The sequence below is a fragment of the Alosa alosa genome, chromosome 16 (assembly GCF_017589495.1).
Source record: "Alosa alosa isolate M-15738 ecotype Scorff River chromosome 16, AALO_Geno_1.1, whole genome shotgun sequence".
Lineage (NCBI taxonomy): Eukaryota > Metazoa > Chordata > Actinopteri > Clupeiformes > Clupeidae > Alosa > Alosa alosa.
The window spans coordinates 28,831,616-28,850,719 of record NC_063204.1 but is presented as its reverse complement, the minus strand read 5'-3'; the positions used below and the strand labels follow the sequence as shown (position 1 = coordinate 28,850,719).

Sequence of the window (19,104 nt, the reverse complement as noted above, 5' to 3'; positions counted from 1 at the left end):
ATTCTCTTATATATTATTTCAATATTTTTTCAAACGTAGACTATTATAAACAATCATTTTAATACTTCATATAGGCCTAATTTACGATGTGCATCTATTGTCCATGCAGCACAGCGAATCAAAGTTAATACAGGCTACTTTCCAATTTGCATACGTTCAGTTGTAGGCAATCTATAACTAAAGTTGACTGAAATATTGTAAAACAATTTAGTTCTTTTAAAATGTAGGGGAAGAGTGAAATCACCTATTAGTTTAGATGGGTCCTCCCATGTTTCTGCTGAAAAACTGCTAACCAAGCTGCACGTTATTATGAACGCATTTTAAAGATGCGGTAATTTTTTTTATGTAGCCAGTCGCCCGCATTAAAAAAAACGGCAAATGCGATTATATTTCACAACTTTACGAAGTACTGTGACTGGGAGAGGCTGGCCATAATGAATGTTCATTTAATGAAGTTTCAACATTGTACAGTGTTCCTACATGTAGCCTATTCATGTTCCAACACAAGCCTATATATCCATCATGTTCCAACAGAATAAGTTACATGTTGCAACAATTCTGGGCACATGTTGGATACGTGTAAGTTCATGTAGGTATATGTAGGCTGCTTGGCGGGTGGTATGACGTTCGGTTGGTCGATCGGTTGGTTGATCAGATGGAAGGTCGGAAGGTTTTAGGCACGATTCCCGCGCCATATTCATTAACTTGCGGGGCCCTACGCAACTTGCGTAGTGTGCGTATAGGGAGAACCGGCCCTGGATGATAGGGTCAATGAAATGATAGACCAATATTGCAAACATTTTTGCACTGCTTTCCGGGTCCAGGTAGGCTAAGATGGGCTTGAAAGCATTTCGCACTGGCATAGTGGAGTTACCATTGTGACATTTTGAGGTCTCATAAATACAATCAATTCTGTTTAATTTGTGATACACATATTTAGTAGCCTAGCCTAAAATAAGGATCTTCATCCAATTTAAGTGCTCTAAATTTGCATAGGCCTACATTAACATTTTAAAAAGATTTCGATAATTAGCCAACAGAAGTTAACAGATCTGCTAAATGAATAAAAATAGGCTATATGAAATATAATGAATAAAGAAGCTATTCACCAAAGAACCAAAGAATCGTTCCATCAGAAGCGTCCGAAAAAGCTACAGCGATGGCAAGCATCCGCCTGTTTAAGCAGCCCGGTCACGGCGCATCTAACGGACTGGGGGGCGGAGAAAACGGAAGGGAACCGGTAGGACACAGGCACGCAGGCAGCGGATCACATGTAAGGTAAACCGGTCACCTTGTGTTATATCTATCCACGTAAATTCGTGTGCGTGTGTTTATAGAATTCTGAAGTCGAGCCTGTCTTATAATGTTGACAATATGTGTAAACATAAATGCATAAGAGAAATATCGGGTTATACGCTGGGATGCATCCATCGACATTAAGCAATTTGTCATGTCTCAAACAGCCAAGTGAAGCACATACGTAGCGTATCGTCGTGTTTTATACTTCATCTAACACGACAATGACAGTCATAAACCCTTGCTCCTACAGGTGAAACGAATGTCAAATAAGGTAAAATCAAAAACAGTCGTGCGCGCCCTATTGCAAGGAGAACCAGCTGATGGCTAACAGGTTCTTACGTCACGCAAAGGCAAGATGCTGGAGGGTTGTTTAGGGTTTAGCCTACCATAGCCTACAGAGATGCCCCCTAAGTTGACTTAAGGTGATTGTTTTGTAGAGCAGAATTGGCATGTGGCATGATGCAATATTTGTCAACCTGTTAGGCTACTATTTGGTGATAACACTTCTGAGATTCCGTAGCCTACTCAGTGACAGTCCACAATACAGCGATGGAAGTATAGCCGGTGCTGTTCATAGCTTGTTTGTTTGTTTTCAATTAATTTTAATCGTTTCTCTGTCATAATACATGTTTGTACATAGTGAGGTATTTGTGTCAGACTCAGTTCTAATGTTCATGCCTTCTTGAGCAAGTCTCTACTAAAACATGTTTTTCTTGTTTACTCATGGATACACTGTAGTGTACTTTTAAAAAGAGTAACAGAGAAGTAACTGACACCTGACAGTGATTTTCAAGGTTAATTATCCCCAAGTGGCACTGTCTGTAGTCTGCATTAAGCCATTAAGCTACAAACCAATATGTAATACCTGTGGCATGTTATTTTCTATTGTTTAAATTGTCACAGCATATCTGTTCTTATGTGAAAACTCTTAAGGATATCATAGCCTACATTCTTTTGGTAATCCATATTCATAATCTTATCATCATGTGTGTGTCCTTCACATGCCCTTGGTGAATCACATATTTCCTCTGAGAATTCATATCCTTAAATCCTATAAAGTTATATACTGTGTAGGCTATCTGTGTAAGGATTTGAAGTACAAAAGCATTTGTATAAGCATTTATAAATTCAGTAATAATCTGATGGTGTTTAGTATAGTCCAGTTTCAAGCGTCTCTGAGTGTCTTGAAAAGCGCTATACAAATTAAATGTATTATTATTATTATGACTATTATTTATTCTGATATACTGTTTTTTAATATCGTTCCATTCATCAGAGTGTTATGCAGGTGCTGCTGGTGTGAGAATGGACTCCATCTCCATGGCGGCCGGCAGTGCCTCTTTCCTGCCCAACGGTGTGAAGATGATGGCGTCCAGAGAGTGCGGTCGCCTGGCGGCGGTGGTGGGCATTGTGGGCTCGGGCGACTTCTCCAAGAGCCTTACGCTGCGTCTGCTGCGTAGCGGCTTCGGGGTGGTGGTGGGCAGCCGGCAGCCGAAGCGAGCCGCCGAGGCCTTCCCGCACGTGGTGGACGTGACGCACCACGAGGACGCCGTGGACAAGGCCAGCATCATCTTCCTGGCGATACGCCGAGAGCATTACGCCTCGCTCTGGGGTCTCAAGCATCTGCTGGTGGGCAAGGTACTGGTGGACGTGAGCAACAACCGCCGCAGGAACCAGTACCCGGAGTCCAACGCCGAGTATCTGGCCTCCCTCTTCCCGGAATCCTTTGTGGTGAAGGGGTTCAACGTGATCTCAGCATGGGCCATGCAGTCCACAGCGAAGGACACATGCAATCAGGTGAGACTTGGCCAGTTAGTCAAGTTTGATATGATATTTGTAAATATTGTTAGTCTTCTACTCTTAAATGTTGTTTTGTATTGTCTGTATTATACCCTTATATTTCCCTTCCCAGGGACCACTAAGGCCTATTCAAATTAGCTATAGCTAGCTCTATTATAACAGTTGTGTAAATAAATAAATGAGTGTGAGGGGGCACGAGTAGATGAAGTTGATCTAAGAGGCAGGCCAACATGTATGGGTACAGCAGGAGTAGTGTTCATGTTAATGTGTTGCACTTTTGAATTAAAAATCCCAGATGATCTGTTGATGGTCATCCTGGCAATTATAACACAATGGATGGTTAGTCAGAATGGTCCTCCAACAGTTCCATCCGCTCAGAATAAGGTGTGCAAATGGCTATCATAAAAAAACAGCGTAGAACTAGAAAAACAAGACCATGTAATGTTAAACCATAGTCACAGATCATGTTAAAACAAAAACAAGGAGTCACTGAAATTATGATTTGTGGCATACCTACGTACGATGTGTGTATGAATGTAGACACATGATCCCACATGCTGTCTGTAAGCTTAGCTCTTTGAATAGTCTGGCCTGATATTTCCCTCTGAGTTTTACAAGCCAGACAGAGCTCATTGCCAGTGAGAAGCTCTAAGCCAGAGAATGGGCCTTCTGTCTGCCCGTCAAACATGACACAGCAGGTGGTCGGCTCAGCAAAGGAAAGTAGAGGACCTTTTTTAGCACATCTTTGGCGAGAATTAGCTTGATCACATGGTATGGGCTTATGTGTCATATCTTTCAAAGTCCTAGAATATGATGTACCCCAGAGTGTCTTAATGCTGAGCATTTGTGGAGATTGAAAGGGAGTTAGAAGTGTTTGTTGTACCTACTGAATTGTGTATAAGTGTATGAAAGTGTGTTTGTGTTTGTGTATGTGTGTGTGTGTGTGTGTGTGTGTGTCTATCTATCAATCAGATTTTATTTATATAGCACTTTTCGTACAAAAATGGCAATCCAAAGTGCTTAATTAGCACAGCAAAGATAGATGGGGGCTGCCATGGCCTACTGGTTAGCACTTCGGACCTGTAACCTGAGGGTTGCCGGTTCGAACCCCGATCAGTAGGCACGCTTTGAGCAAGGCACCTAACCCCTCACTGCTCCCCGAGCACCGCTGTTGATGCAGGCAGCTCACTGTGCCGGGATTAGTGTGTGCTTCACCTCACTGTGTGTACACTGTGTGTTGTGTGTGTTTCACTAATTCACGGATTGGGATAAATGCAGAGACCAAATTTCCCTCACGGGATCAAAAGAGTATACTTATACTTAGATGGTCTGATTGCCATGCGTCCCTCTGCACAGGTGTACATCTGCAGCAACTCCCTGGTGGCCCGACAGCAGGTCCAGGAGCTGGCTCGGCAGATGGGCTTTGCGCCCTTGGACATGGGTGCGCTGTCATCGGCGCGTGACATTGAGAACATGCCACTCCGGCTCTTCCCGGCGTGGCGGGGGCCCGTGCTGGCCGCAGTGGCCCTGTCCATCTTCTTCTTCGCCTACTCGTTTGTGCGCGACATCATCCACCCGTATGTCCATGGCGGGCAGAGCCTCTTCTACAAGATACCCGTGGAGGTGGTCAACCACACGGTGCCTGCTGTGGCCATCACGCTGCTGGCACTGGTGTACCTGGCCGGGCAGCTGGCCGCGGTGCACCAGCTGGGCTACGGCACCAAGTACCGGCGCTTCCCGCCCTGGCTGGACGAGTGGCTGGGCTACCGCAAACAGCTGGGTCTGCTGAGCTTCTTCTTCGCCGGCGTGCACACACTGTACAGCCTGTGCCTGCCCTTGAGGAAGTCTGAGAGATACCTGCTCATGAATATGGCCTACCAGCAGGTGAGCAGGTGGGGAGAGGGAGAGGAAGCGTAATTATTTTCATAGCTTTATTGAAGTGATTTGATTATTTTAATCAGTTGCACTGGTAAAAAAAGAACCTTTAAAGGACTTATTAAAAGTGAATAAGTCTCAGGAGTAGGGCTGGGCAAAAAAATCCATTTTCTTTTTAAATTTGATCACTGAAAAATGATCTGGCATAGGCTATGTCCAATGTCTCTAAATGATCTGCCATATAGGCTATGTCCAATGTCTCTAAATGATCTGCCATATAGGCTATGTCCAATGTCTCTAAATGATCTGCTATATAGGCTATGTCCAATGTCTCTAAATTATCTGCTATATAGGCTATGTCCAATGTCTCTAAATGATCTGGCATAGGCTATGTCCAATGTCTCTAAATTATCTAGCATAGGCTATGTCCAATGTCTCTAAATGATCTGCTATATAGGCTATGTCCAATGTCTCTAAATTATCTGCTATATAGGCTATGTCCAATGTCTCTAAATGATCTGGCATAGGCTATGTCCAATGTCTCTAAATTATCTAGCATAGGCTATGTCCAATGTCTCTAAATGATCTGCCATATAGGCTATGTCCAATGTCTCTAAACTTTACCCAGCTGCTGATGGGCAGCAAATAGGATCTGATGCCAAAAGTAATGGCGCTCATTAGTGAGGTCATCCATAAGCATAGAGGTTTATGGTTCGTTCAGGCCACCTGGGAATATCAGGGACCGCCCCCGTGATTACGTTGTTTTTCCCACTGAGAGTGGTCATGAACGTGTGAAAAACATGGATGGCACAACAAAGGTTAAAGAATACGCTCACTTATCTTAAATAAACAACTTAAAGATATGGTGTAAAACGCTTGTGAAAGAAGGATATGCAGATTTCAATCAAAATCGATTAAAATTGTAAATCGGGTTTTATGTAAAAAAATCAGAGATTATTTTTAGGCCATATCACCCAGCCCTACTCAGGTGTAATGTGTGAATGTGTGTGTGTGTATGTGTGTGCATGTCCAGGTCCATGCCAACATCGAGAGCTCATGGAACGAGGAGGAGGTGTGGCGGGTGGAGATGTACCTGTCGTTTGGCATCATGAGTCTGGGCCTCCTCTCTCTCCTGGCCGTCACCTCCATCCCCTCTGTCAGCAGCGCCCTCAACTGGAGGGAGTTCAGCTTCATCCAGGTGAGCCCCAGCACACTGCCCTACCTTGTGTTTGCACAACCATGGCTAAACACAATAGCAGTCATCATGGTATGTATGTATGTACATGGCTAAACACAATAGCAGTCATGGTATATGTATGTATGTACATGGCTAAACACAATAGCAGCAGGGTTTCTACGCAGTATGGAAAACCTGGAAAAGTATGGAATTTGATTTTAGTAATTTCCAGGTTTGGATAAGTATGGAAAAAAGAAACAAGGGTATGGCGAAATATTTGTGTTTCCAGACTATTGCATCTACAGTACTAATCACTTCACTCAGGTCATAATAAACCATTCCTACTGTTGTGTAGCTTAAGTTGTCAGTCAGAATGGGGGTCCTCTGAAAAAATCTCTCCCACAAGGGAACCCTGGTACCAAAACCAAATCGAAAACCCCAGTTCTATGCACGTGCCCTATACCTAGCTCTGCTATTTTCGGCTAAAACACTGGTAGACTTTTTTGATTTTGTAAAAGTTACCAAGACATGGATACTGCATTATCTGATAAACTGTTCAGTGTTTCCCCTACAATGTATTCATCAGCGGCGCAGCGCCACTCCTGGAATTCAAGTGCCACTGCAAAAAAAGTTGCCTAATTTAAAAAAAACAAAAAAACATGCAAGTGAACTTCAGGAACAGCTGGCGTTCGTTCTGGTTTAATGTCAACAAATAATAGTAGGCTAACGTTGAAGGTGCAGTCAGGGATTCCACAGGAGATCATGCTTGTTTGTGTTTATGTTTAAGTTTATTAGCAGATGCAATTTTGTGCAAAAAAAACATAGCCTACATTATGTTAACCAAGGAACCAAATTAAACACGCCAGCAAGGTACAAGGTACCTCGCCCCTACCTTCAGTAGCCTATTCCCAGATAAATTCCACGCATTGTTTCGTTTTTGTTTGTGATACAGGCAATGCTTTCAAGCCCTGTGTTGCTAAAATACCTAGGCTGTGAAACTAAGGTCTAGCTAGCCTATTGGTGGGTTTAATAGTAAGTAAGCAATAGTAACTAGTAATAGGATACGCAACCATTTACATCTGGAGATAGTTTGTAATTCCTGTAGAGCTCACCAAAATTATAGAAATGATACAAGACACTTATCTCCTATAATCCAAGATAGATTTTCTTCGAGTTTTTGAGCATTTATTTTACCAAATGACATGGAAAACATAATTCATTTCATCCACATATTATGCACCATGCACAACAACGCTGAAGTTAGCTTAAAACCATGAGAATCAAGCAAGCCCCACGGGCCGTCACGGCCTTAAAGTGACTCAATTTGACTTGCATATACAGTGTAATGACATGAAAGAGAAGTCTATATAGTTTATGCAGTGCTGTGCAAAAGTTAAGACACCCATGCTGAAATTGGAGGAATAAAAAACATATTTTGCCTTTTGTCTTAATGCTAATGCTATTACTAATAATGTAAATGAAAAAGGTGAAAGAAAAACATGAATAATCCTCTTCAAGTACTGCAATAATCATGCTTTGTAAATGCTTGTGTTGATGGTTATGTCATAATTTGTAACACTCAATCTGTCCATTTCTTTCACAAAACATTTTCTTTTTTTTTTTTTGGGGTATAGGTATAGGTATTGCAAACAAAGAATACTGTTTACGGTGATTTCTGAGGCCTCTGCCAGCAGTGCACTAGTCTCCAACATATGTAGTATGCTGTATCAAATGTGAGTGCACCTTCCAACACAGCACTTCCTCATCAAAAAGTATCCAACAATGGGCAAGTGTTTTCTGAGGGCTAACAAGTTCATAATAAACTTTATTATACAGCTCTTCACAATTGCTAGAAGAACACTCCATTGACAATGTCTAGAATATGGTCAAAAAAATATACCGAGAAGTTTGAACATTTGAGTATGGAAAAAGTATGGAATTTTGAAATGGAAAATGTGTAGGAACCCTGTAGCAGTCATCATGGTATATATGTATATGTACATGGCTAAACACAATAGCAGTCATTGTATATATTTAAGCAATAAGCCCCAAGAGGCCGTAGGTTACACTGATTTTACAACAGCTAAGTTAGGCACGACGCGCTAGCGGAGTGCCTAAAACCCCCCTTAGCTGTTGTAAAAACAGTGTAACCTACGGACTCGAGTGGCTTATTGCTTTTCTAAAACTGTTACTATAAATACCTGGCAAAGTTTCATAAAGTAAAGGCACAGCAACAGGAAATGTAACGATTTATTCATAGATAACCATTCTTCCGCTAAGAAATAGATTTCCTCTATCTGAATGGTTGCCAAGCAACGTCGAGACGCAGCTACTTTAACTTTTGTATCAAGTTATGGTAGTGCAGTAATATAGAGCGAAATGCGGCCAAGGTGTATGTTTATGCTGCATTTTACAACGGCATTGAACACGATTCAGCCAATCACAATCAAGGACCGGAACTAGGTAGTTCCTAGGGAGGTGTGACGCAAGTGACAGGCAGCATTCCATACCATTTACAGTGCCCATGGCAACCCAGGTTCAAGTCCAACCTGAACCTGAGGTAATTTCTCTCTTTTTTAAAGTATATTTTTGGGGCTTTTGACTCTGGGTGGCAGTGGTACAGGGCTCAGAAGGTAGAGGAGTCAATCAGGAACCGCAAAGTTGTCGGTTCAAGCCCAACTCCTGAACCTGTCGAGATGTCCTTGAGTAAGACACAAACCCCAAAGTGTGAGGTGCCTTGCACGGCAGCCCCCTCCATCTGTGTGAGTGTGAGGCGCTTTGAGTGCTCGGAGGAGTGGGAAAGCGCTTTATAAATGCAGTCCATTTACCATTTATATCGATAAGACAGTGGAGAGAGACAGGAAGAGAGTGGACAAGAGAGATGGGATGGGTTTGGGAAATGACTACAGGCCCAAACTGAACCTGGATCAGAAATCAGATTTTTTTTTTTTTTAAATCAGTGTTTTATTTATTCGGTTCTTTCCGAGCAGAATCAGTATATTAATATTTTTTTTATGACTCACCGTTGGACACCGTTAGAAAACTGGTTAATAACGTTCCATGTAGGGCTACGTGACATGACAATATTCAAATGGAATAAAAAAATGTCTAACCTATTGATAGGCCTGTATATTTTAGGCTACTCTAGGCTATATTCTTTGCTAATCTCATAATGAAATATCCAATCTGTCCTTGTTTAAACTCATAAACTTTTATACATTTAGGCTTTTTCTGTACACGGATGAAGACATTGGTTGTTTATGCAAGGTCGTTCATTGTCAAACAACAACAAAACATTGGATTTTCTCGATGCCTTCCCATCTAAGCACAGAAGTTTAAATGAGAAACTATGGCATTTGTTGTCTTGTTGTATTTACTTGAACATTTTGTTATTCCCCAAGTTGTTGAGAACAGTCATATGACTAATTTTTAACAATAATGTAAGTGTTAGCATGTAATTGTTGTGTGTGTAATTACTGTCTTCATTTATAGGTGTCAATGTTCTAAAGTTCCAAAATCCAAAATATGTACAATAGCATATTATCTAATAGCAAGCAGTAATATATTCATGTGCTGTATTACACATGTATTATGATGTTGTAATATGCTCTGTTCTTGGTCCCAGTCCACTCTGGGTTATATTGCCCTCCTGATTGCTACATTTCATGGCCTGCTGTTTGGTTGGCGACGGGCCTTCGAGGAGGAGGCCTACCGGTTCTACCTGCCGCCCAGTTTTGTTATCGCCCTGGTCCTCCCCGTCATGGTGATCCTGGGCAAGATCCTGCTGCTGCTGCCCTGCTTCAGCCGCAAGCTGCACCTCATCCGTCGCGGCTGGCAGGCCAGCCAGGGCCGGAGGGACCCGCCGCGATCGGCCAATCACCTGTCCCCAGAGAGGGTCACCATCATGTGACGTCACCTCCAGTCCCGCCGCAATCGGCCAATCACCTGTCTCCAGAGCGGGTCACCATCATGTGAAGTCACCTCAGTCCCACCGCGATCGGCCAGTCACCTGTCCCCAGAGCGGGTCACGATCATGTGACGTCACCTCCATCCAAACATCCCTGGAAACACACTGTGATGCTGCTGACTGTCGCACAACCACTGCCACGTGACGTGACGTGATGGGCTCCCTCACACCTTGTCTCAGTGTAGCACTCATTCATCACTGACATGATGACTGACACAGCAGTCTCCACAGCACTGACACATTCCTGGCACCTCTCTACTCCTTATCGACTAAGCCACTGCTTTGCCATGGATCACTGCAAGATAAGTCTGAAGATGTCTTGCCTGCGTCTGTCCAAACGGTGCACACATGGCCACATGCTTCACTGCCGTGTCTTTACCCTGATAGCAACATCAGGCTAGTCTCGCTGGCTGTTAAAAAAGTTTGTAAAATCAATTGTAAAAAAAAACATATTTTTTTCTGTAATTTTGAACATATGCACTTTTTTTGACCCAGACCTTTCATTGTGATTCTTTGAGTGAGGGCCAAATCTAGACGAAATTACAGGCAGTCAGCCATCACGTGGAACATGCCATTATCAGGAAAAAACACTTTGTAAATAGGATCATACAGCCACGTATAGAAGCAGGAGATTTAAGTCTACAGTCCTTTTCACACTGAGTCTGTATTTTTCATGCGAAATTGTTGGACGATTGAAGAGCGAATACAACCTCATTTTGTGTCAGTCATGTTTGCACAACGACAAACGCTGACAAATGTTTTTTTGCATCTGTATTGTGTAAATGAATGAGGTTTCCTACTGCAGCTTTCTGTATTTCCCAGACCAAAATCAATGCTTGCAATATTACAGATCTTAGTATGCAAAGGCTTTACGTGTCACTATCTGATTGTGGTCGAGGAGAAACTAAGATCTCTTGTTAGAATTTCTTTTCTAATGGGAATCACATGTGGTCAAAAAGTGGTTTAACTGACTCATAACCATTTTAGCTGCACAGAAAGCTGCTGTGAAGACGATGAGCTGAAACGCTGAAACATGTCACAGACGTGTCTGCATGACAGTGCGTTTGCCACTGATGTTTTTCTCATCGCAGACATCAGAGTTATCATTCAGATTTGACTATCAGATTTAGTCAGTCAATGTCTATACCATTCTATGGATATGGAGGAGTCTTGGTTTGGTTGATTTGTCTGCAGTTATAACAAGGTGCACTAACTCTACACTATTAATGTGTCTGGACACAAGCCTCATCCCTACCCTGCAGTGAGAACGCCAACATTTGAAAGGGCGGAGTCCATTTAGTGGAGTAGGAGTCTGCTTCAGGGCTTGCACTGTGTTTCTGTACAGTATGTTCACTGTTGTTACTTGAAATATGTGCCATAGCCAAATAAAGCAAAAAAAAACATGTTACTATTCTCCTCTCTGCTGTGTCCCATCCCATCATTAGGATGTTTCCATAGTATAGTGGTTATCACGTTCGCCTAACACGCGAAAGGTCCCCAGTTCGTGGAAACAGCTTTGGGGCAGCCGTGGCCCACTGGTTAGCACTCTGGACTTGTAACCGGAGGGTTGCCGGTTCGAGCCCCGACCAGTGGGCTGCGGCTGAAGTGCCCTTGAGCAAGGCACCTAACCCCTCACTGGTCCCCGAGCGCCGCCATTGTAGCAGGCAGCTCACTGCGCCGGGATTAGTGTGTGCTTCACCTCACTGTGTGTACACTGTGTGCTGTTTGTGTTTCACTAATTCATCGATTGGGTTAAATGCAGAGACCAAATTTCCCTCACGGGATCAAAAAAGTATATATACTTATACTTATACTTATCTTGTGGAGTCTGTGTGGCCTTTTGGGTGCTATGTAATATACCACCAGCAGATGGCGATATCCGCCCCCTCCAAATACACAGGATACTAAGTTTTGTGAAACTTATTCAATCAGTCACTGAAGGGGTATTTGGTCTTGCGTACATACAATTTTCCTGTTGTCATCTCTCTCACACACACACACACACACACACACACACACACACACACACATATGGCCGTGTGGGGTACAGTGATGTGATCAGAGGTTTAGAGGTAAAATAAGAGGTGGGTAAACTATGAATTCTGATCACGGTAAGGTTGACTGCGACATGCGGTATCGGATTTTTAAAAAGTCATTCAGAACATGTTTGATGATGATGGAGGTTTATAACAATACCAATGATATTAAATGGTTCCTAGAGTGTTGATGAGTGTACATGTTGTGCATGTGGATAATACAGTGTGATTTTTTAATGTTAAAAGTTGCAATTGCTGAATAGACTCTTTCGGGAGGTTGATAAACTCTAATATTTCTGAAATTTCAGAGGTGGATAAACTGCATTTACTTACGTTTAGCCTCCACTACATCCTTGGATGTGATATCACTTCTAACAACCTTACTCACCTAACATGCACTTAGCATCTACTTCCCCCTCTTCCCTCCTCTTCCTCCTTCTACCACACTAGTATGTATAATGTCGGCACTCTTATCCTCTAGTAATAGTATTGACAGATGCAGTAGTAATTCCTACCTAAGGTCTCCTCTGCACTGTAGCTTGAATGTTATTTTCTTTCTGTAAGTGACTTTGGATGAAATCATCTCCTAAATGAATACATGTAAATGTAAATCTTACACTCACAACATTGTTTACTGTTCCTTAATCAACAATATCAGAAATGTATAGAGCACTTTCCTTGTTTGGTCTGAATTGTTTGTGACTGAGGAGAGAAGGCCAGTCCCATAGTCCATGGCCTCTGTCACAGGATACTGTATACGCACTGTTGAGCAAATAATCACACATACAGTTCCTCATTCACATACCCAACCACCAGGCAGTGTGTGTGTGTGTGTGTGTGTGTGTGTGTGTGTGTGTAAGAAAGAGAGTGAGAGAGTGAGTAAATAACATGCTGCATTTGTTAAAGTAGTTGAGCGTAGTTTTCCATGAAGAGTTTACACACACACACATACACACACACACACACCGGCACAGGGTAGAGAGCTGGCAGCGTGTCTGTCCTCTTCTCTGGTTGAGAGTGAACCTGCTGCAGAAAGGGGGTTGGGGGACGATGGTGATGGATTGGACTCCCGAGTAAAACACTCCATCTCATCACACACTCCTGCCCAGCTCCATCTGTCAAAATGAAAGCAGAGGGTAATAGATGATTTTTAGTGTGTAAGATATTTGTGTGTTTGTGTGTGTGTATGTGTTTAGGCCTGTGTGTTTGTGTGTGTGTATGATTCTGTGTGTTTGCGTATGTGTGTGTGTTTGTGTGTGTGTCCCGCCCGCACGCGCATGTTACCATGATCTACGGCTGGGGATAAAACTGTTGCTTTTGAACAGGAGCAGCATCCGATGAATCATCCTGCGCTGGGAAAGAGAGAGACAGACAGAGAGAGACAGAGACAGTCTGAGCCCTTGGCCTTTCATTTCCTCACTCCTCTCTTCCTTTCCTCCCCCTCTCTCCCTCCTCACTATCTCCTTACTCCTGATTGGGTCAGGGAAACATCAGCCCTCGTCTCTGCATCCAGCCACCTTGATTAATCAGGATGACAGGAAGCACAAACACTAGACTGGCAATGACGACTAACGCTAGTGCCAATATGGCGGGACCCAGATACAGAGACACCGTAAGAACCCTGATAAACTGCAGATGAGGTTCGCCCAAGTTAGTGTGTGTGTGTGTGTGTGCCCAAGTGACTCGGGATGTGGAAGGCATTCTGATTGAAGCCCAAGTGGCGTAAATCTCGCCCCCGACTCTCATCCCACCCCTGTTTGCTGCCATTGGCAGAGGAAAGCTCTTACTTTGATTCACATATTCAGAGTTTGAGTTTCAGATCATTTATACCAACTTCTCAAAAGTTTCAAACTGCAGAATTTTGGAGTCACTACTCAAAAGTTTAGTGGTGCACATATTCGTTCAACTTTTTACAGTTTCATAAATAGAATTGTTTGCTCTTCAGAGGAAGACAGAGTCTATATTTCACTCAAAAACATTAAAGCATATTTTGATTGCATATATTTGATGTTAAGCTATTTGCTAGGTTCATATGACGACCCTACCATCATTTCAAAAAATTCAAATATGTTTTTTCCCTTCTTGTTTTTCATTTCTTGCCATCATTCGTTGTAAACCCCTTCATCAGAAGCTGCAGTAAAATGAAGACAGACTTGTGTGTCTCTGTAATAGCATCTTTGAGAAACATGTGAGTCTCTGGTGCAGCATTGCTACCAGTTGCAGATGAATGAGTGCATTTTAAATATTTTATCATCTGAACATTTGGTCCAGATCAACACACTGTTTATCTATTCGCTTCTGCCTTCCCGGTATCAGCAAAGTCACAGCTCATCTTAGCACTAACTTTTGACAGCTCCCTCTCTCTCTGTCTGTCTCTCTCTCTCTCTCTCTCTCTCTCTCTCTCTCTCTCTCTCTCTCCCTGTCTTCACACATTGAGCTTGTGTCTTCCTAAGCTTGTGTTGTAATGCTAAACTAGTGATAACACCAGGATGCGGAGGCCTACTGTCCATTCAAGGTGACAAGACAAGAGCAGTGAGTATATGGTGTGAATACAGTGGGGTCATGCTATTGATCAGCTGATAAAATATTATTATTTAATATTATATTATTATTATTATTATTATTATTATTTAAACATTTTCACAATTGCTAAAACACATTTTTAAGCCCTCCACCACTTTCTCAAATTTGTAAACTTAAAACCCCGTTCTCATACTATATTCACAAAACTCTGACACCTCTAGCAAAATGAAACAATCACATCAAATTGGTTTTATCTGTGCTCAAAACCAAACAATGGCTTCAGATCATTCGCAAAGTAGTCAATCCCTAAACGCAGTCATTAAAAAAAAAAGGAAAGATTTCATAACTCGGTGGATTCAGCATTTACTGTACACTTTCAGTAAAAATAAAGTATGGAAAAAGCTACTGGAAAAGACAGAATTACTGTAAATTAGAAGTAGAGTCTACAGCAGTGGTTCTCAAAGTAGGGGTCCGCAACCCATAGCCAAGGAGTTTTCTTCAAATTATGAAGTTGTGGTTTATCATTTAAAAAAAAAAACATACATACAGATGATGACCCTTTTGTTTCGCATCTTTTGAAAAAAGTGTTGTGTGTTTGCCGGCTTGAGTCCGGGCGAGTGCAGGGCTGAGCTGTGCGTGCAGTCAACACGATGCAGGTTACATGTGTTTTATTTTGTGTTCACTTTTTGCCAATTGTGGTTACCATTATGCATCACAAGTTAATTACAGTATAAAATGTGTTTTATTGCATTAAAATGGATTTAGAGTTTTGCAAAAAGAATCAATGCTATCTGAAAATTGTGTTTCACTAGGTGAAAATTGTTTATAGTTTATGGAAAATTGTTTGAGTGATCGATTCACTTAGTTGCTTTAGTTAAATCCCAGACAATGGATGGATGATATGGAACAAAAGGGTAGGGAATTATATTATATTATCTTAACTAACTGTTTGCTTATCCCAGTGCAAACATCTTATTGAGTTAATCATGGCACTCAAAGCATACACATACCATGCTCGTCTCATCTTACTCACTGCTAAGGTCCTACTGAGCATCAAACTTCATGATCACCTGACTCCACCCAGGCGTCTCCTTTGGCTCTGATAAACTGCTGGTGGGGGTAGACTCACTGTTTATACATTAAGAGCTTGGCACACACCTTTATGCTCAATGCTTAATGTTGTTTTATTATTATTATTATTATTTTCACCTTTTCTGTCTCTTTTTCTGGTAACTGTATAGGTGTGATGTGGTGTCAGGGTGACGTAGCATTGCATGGGTGGATGTGTAATGTCTGGTAACTGTATCAGGTATGATGTGCTGTCAGGGTGATGTAGCGTTGCATGGGTGGATGTGTAGTGAGTGACATTGCATAGGCGTTCAGACATGTTGTGCAATTGCCTATGTCTAGATTAATGTTAAGGGTTTTTTTAATGAATGGGATTGTGTGATTGCATGTGTTAGGATTGTGTAGCATGCAGTGAGTTGTGTGGCTGGGTGGTTGAAAAAGCATGTTTTGTTAATCTGGTGATAGAAATGGCATTTCCCATGACTGCTGATAAGCTTCCAGAACACAGAAAACTGTGTCACACTTAAAAAGAATAAGAATGATTCATCTCACAGATGGTGGCTGCAGAGTGCAATCCAACTGTCCCTATATGGACATGCTGACGTTTGCCAGACGGAGAAGCAAGCAACACTTCTGTGGAGCCAACTTCTGGGTCACAGAGAGCAACACACACACACACACACACACACACACACACAAATACACACATACATACACATACACACGCACACACACACACACACACACACACACACCAAAATAGTCACTACGTAACACACTGATTACCTAAAGTGTTATGTTTTAAGAAAAGGATTTTTAAATCATGTTTACATAGCATGTTAGATAGAGTTTTTCCATTACAGAATGTGAATTTAAGATGGAAAAGGCAGCATATACAATGTTCTACATATACAATGGTCCACAGCCTTCCCACAGCATGGTGATGGCCACATTTCCATCCCCCTTTCACTGAAAAAAGACACTTTTAAGGGCAGTATCTGCAGATGCATTCTGGTGCTCTGCTGTGACTACAATATGTCCTTAAACAGCAGCATGCTGATTTCTTATGAAAACATATGAATGCTTTCAGATTTACAACAATGATATTTGAGTTGATAGTTTAGATCATTTTATACTTTCATTATTTCATTAATGTTTTTCTCCCACAACACACAATATACTGTTTATTTTAAAGGCCAACTATATTATCATTCACACACTAAAACACTGCCATTCACAACATAAACCATATGGCCTCTACCATGCAATCAGCCATGCCAGCCGAGAGCACACACACACACACAGCATTCATGGTGGCACGGTGGTAGTGATAGGTAGACTACCATCAACTGCTCCAGGACTAGGAGTGAGCTATGCCATCCATGCGAGAGTGAACAGCAAGACGGTAGAGAACAAGCACAGTGCAGGGTACACACATCCAACAGCTATCTTGCATTTCTGGGAGCATCTAACCCAGTGTGCAAATCCTTCTTGTGATTTTAACAACAGGACTGTAGTCTTCCTGCATTTCTATTTACGCCTGCCCTTTAAGGCCCTTCTGTGCACTACTGTGAGAACAGGACGCTGTGCACTACTGTGAGAACAGGACGCTGTGCACTACTGTGAGAACAGGACTCTTCATATTTACGTCTGCCCTGCGAGGCCCTTCTGTGTACCACTGTGAGAAGGTCGGCCTCACTTCATCTGCTCTTGTTGTTATTGTTCAAACTGATAAAGGTACTTCCTATTATCACTGATTTACACATTTTGAATCTGTCTTTTAATTATTCTACCTTGTCTTTTAATGGTGCTGGGCTGAGCGTGCTGTCTGACCATGATGTGCGGGGAGACGGGAGGCAAGTCTCTGCTGCAGAGCTCATCACTTAACCGGCCAGAGAGGGCCTGCGGTTGTGCCAACTTCGTTTGCAAAGTGCAGCTCATAACCATACTCTCTCTCTCACACACACACACACACACACACACACACACACACACACACACACACACAAACACACTCACAAACACACTCACACTCACACTCAGTCACACACACACAGTCACACCCCATTACCCCCACCCCACACACACACACACACACACTCATAGGGGTTATGAAATGGTGTGTGTGTGTGGGGTGTTGGGTGTGTGTATGTGTGTGTGTGTGTGGGCGGGGGGGGTAATGAGGTGTGTGTATGGGGGTTAGGTGGGGGGGTGTACCTGTGTGTGGTGTGTGTGTGGAGGGGTGAACCTGTGTGTTTGGGGGTAATGGGGTGTATAGGAGGGGGATGGTGAAATGGAGTGGGGGGGTATGGTGTGTGTGTTTGGGAGGTATGGTGTAATGGTGTGTGAGTATGTGTGTGTGTGTGTGTGTGTGGGGGGGTTATGATGTAATGGTGTGTGTGAGTGAGGGGGGTGTATTTGTGTCTATTTGCCTTTTCTTTTTCTATTGTTTGATTAGAATAATCCCTGAATACCTTCCTGAAACAATCAAATTGAGAGAGAGAGAGAGAAAGAGAGAGAGAGACCAACGTGTGATTACAGCGATTACAGTACTGACAAGTCAGTGTTATTTCCGACTGAAATATGTGATTGAGATTACAGAACAAAAATCCATTGGTCATTCAGTATATTCAGGTAGTCAGCTGACCTCATTCTTTGAGCACATACCGTTGCTGAACCTGTACTTGACCAACTGCAGCAACCCCAGATCATAGCACTGCCCCCACAGGGAGGCTCTTACCTATTTGCTTAGTTAAATCCAGGTGGTGACCTTTTTTGTGCCAGGCAGTGTATACAAATATTCTGTAACACTTGACACTTGACAGTATCGACATAAGAGTGACATGACACTGTCATGAACACATGACACCGTCATTACACATAAACCCTAATTCTAATCCTAACTTGCTCTTGGGTGCTCCTTGTTGGTGCCCCCCCATCCCAATCCTCCCCCACCTTTCTTATGCAGCCCTTGCCACTTAATCTACTAAACCCCTCTTCTACTGCACATCTTACCCCCCCCATAAATGCACACATAGGCTGACACCAGACATAATTTCACTGCATTTCTTACTTCCAGTAACTATATGCATGTGACAATAAACTTCCTTGTATCCTTGTTATGACAAAAACCGGATGTCACTTAATAATAGAAGCGTTATGTCATAAACGTTTATGACTTGTTTATGACACGTTCATAGCGGTGTCATGTCACTCTTATGTCGATACTGTGAAGTAAAGTGTAACCAAATATGCAGTTGAATTACAGAGCAGTGCAATTGGGCATTGATTTGAAGGATGTGTACTGTGTCTCTGGTTGTGTATCAAGACCTGTGATCTCATGCGTATATACTGTATGA

The 19,104-nt window shown here is 42.5% G+C and overlaps 1 protein-coding gene across 2 annotated transcripts; it reads left to right on the top strand.

The window, feature by feature from the left end:
* Window positions 1–1,197: 1,197 nt before the first annotated feature.
* On the top strand, window positions 1,198–11,523 carry LOC125309034 (metalloreductase STEAP2-like). 2 transcript variants are annotated; one of them, XM_048265684.1, is made up of 5 exons: window positions 1,198–1,278; window positions 2,576–3,096; window positions 4,456–4,983; window positions 6,008–6,172; window positions 9,777–11,523. In XM_048265684.1, exons 2-5 carry the CDS (start codon window positions 2,605–2,607, stop codon window positions 10,059–10,061), a joined length of 1,470 nt encoding a protein of 489 aa, XP_048121641.1. In that variant the 5' UTR covers window positions 1,198–1,278; window positions 2,576–2,604; the 3' UTR covers window positions 10,062–11,523. The 2 variants fall into 2 exon arrangements, with proteins under 2 accessions (XP_048121641.1, XP_048121642.1); XM_048265685.1 differs by having other exon boundaries at window positions 1,222–1,273.
* The last annotated feature ends 7,581 nt before the right edge of the window (window positions 11,524–19,104 follow it).

Bases quoted from the DNA above. Each gene is read 5' to 3' on its own strand.
- LOC125309034 (XM_048265684.1), top strand. From the start codon at position 2,605: ATGGACTCCATCTCCATGGCGGCCGGCAGTGCCTCTTTCCTGCCCAAC. The intron at 4,984-6,007 runs GTGAGCAGGTGG...GTGCATGTCCAG, and splicing joins TGAATATGGCCTACCAGCAG to GTCCATGCCAACATCGAGAG. The intron at 6,173-9,776 runs GTGAGCCCCAGC...TCTTGGTCCCAG, and splicing joins GGGAGTTCAGCTTCATCCAG to TCCACTCTGGGTTATATTGC.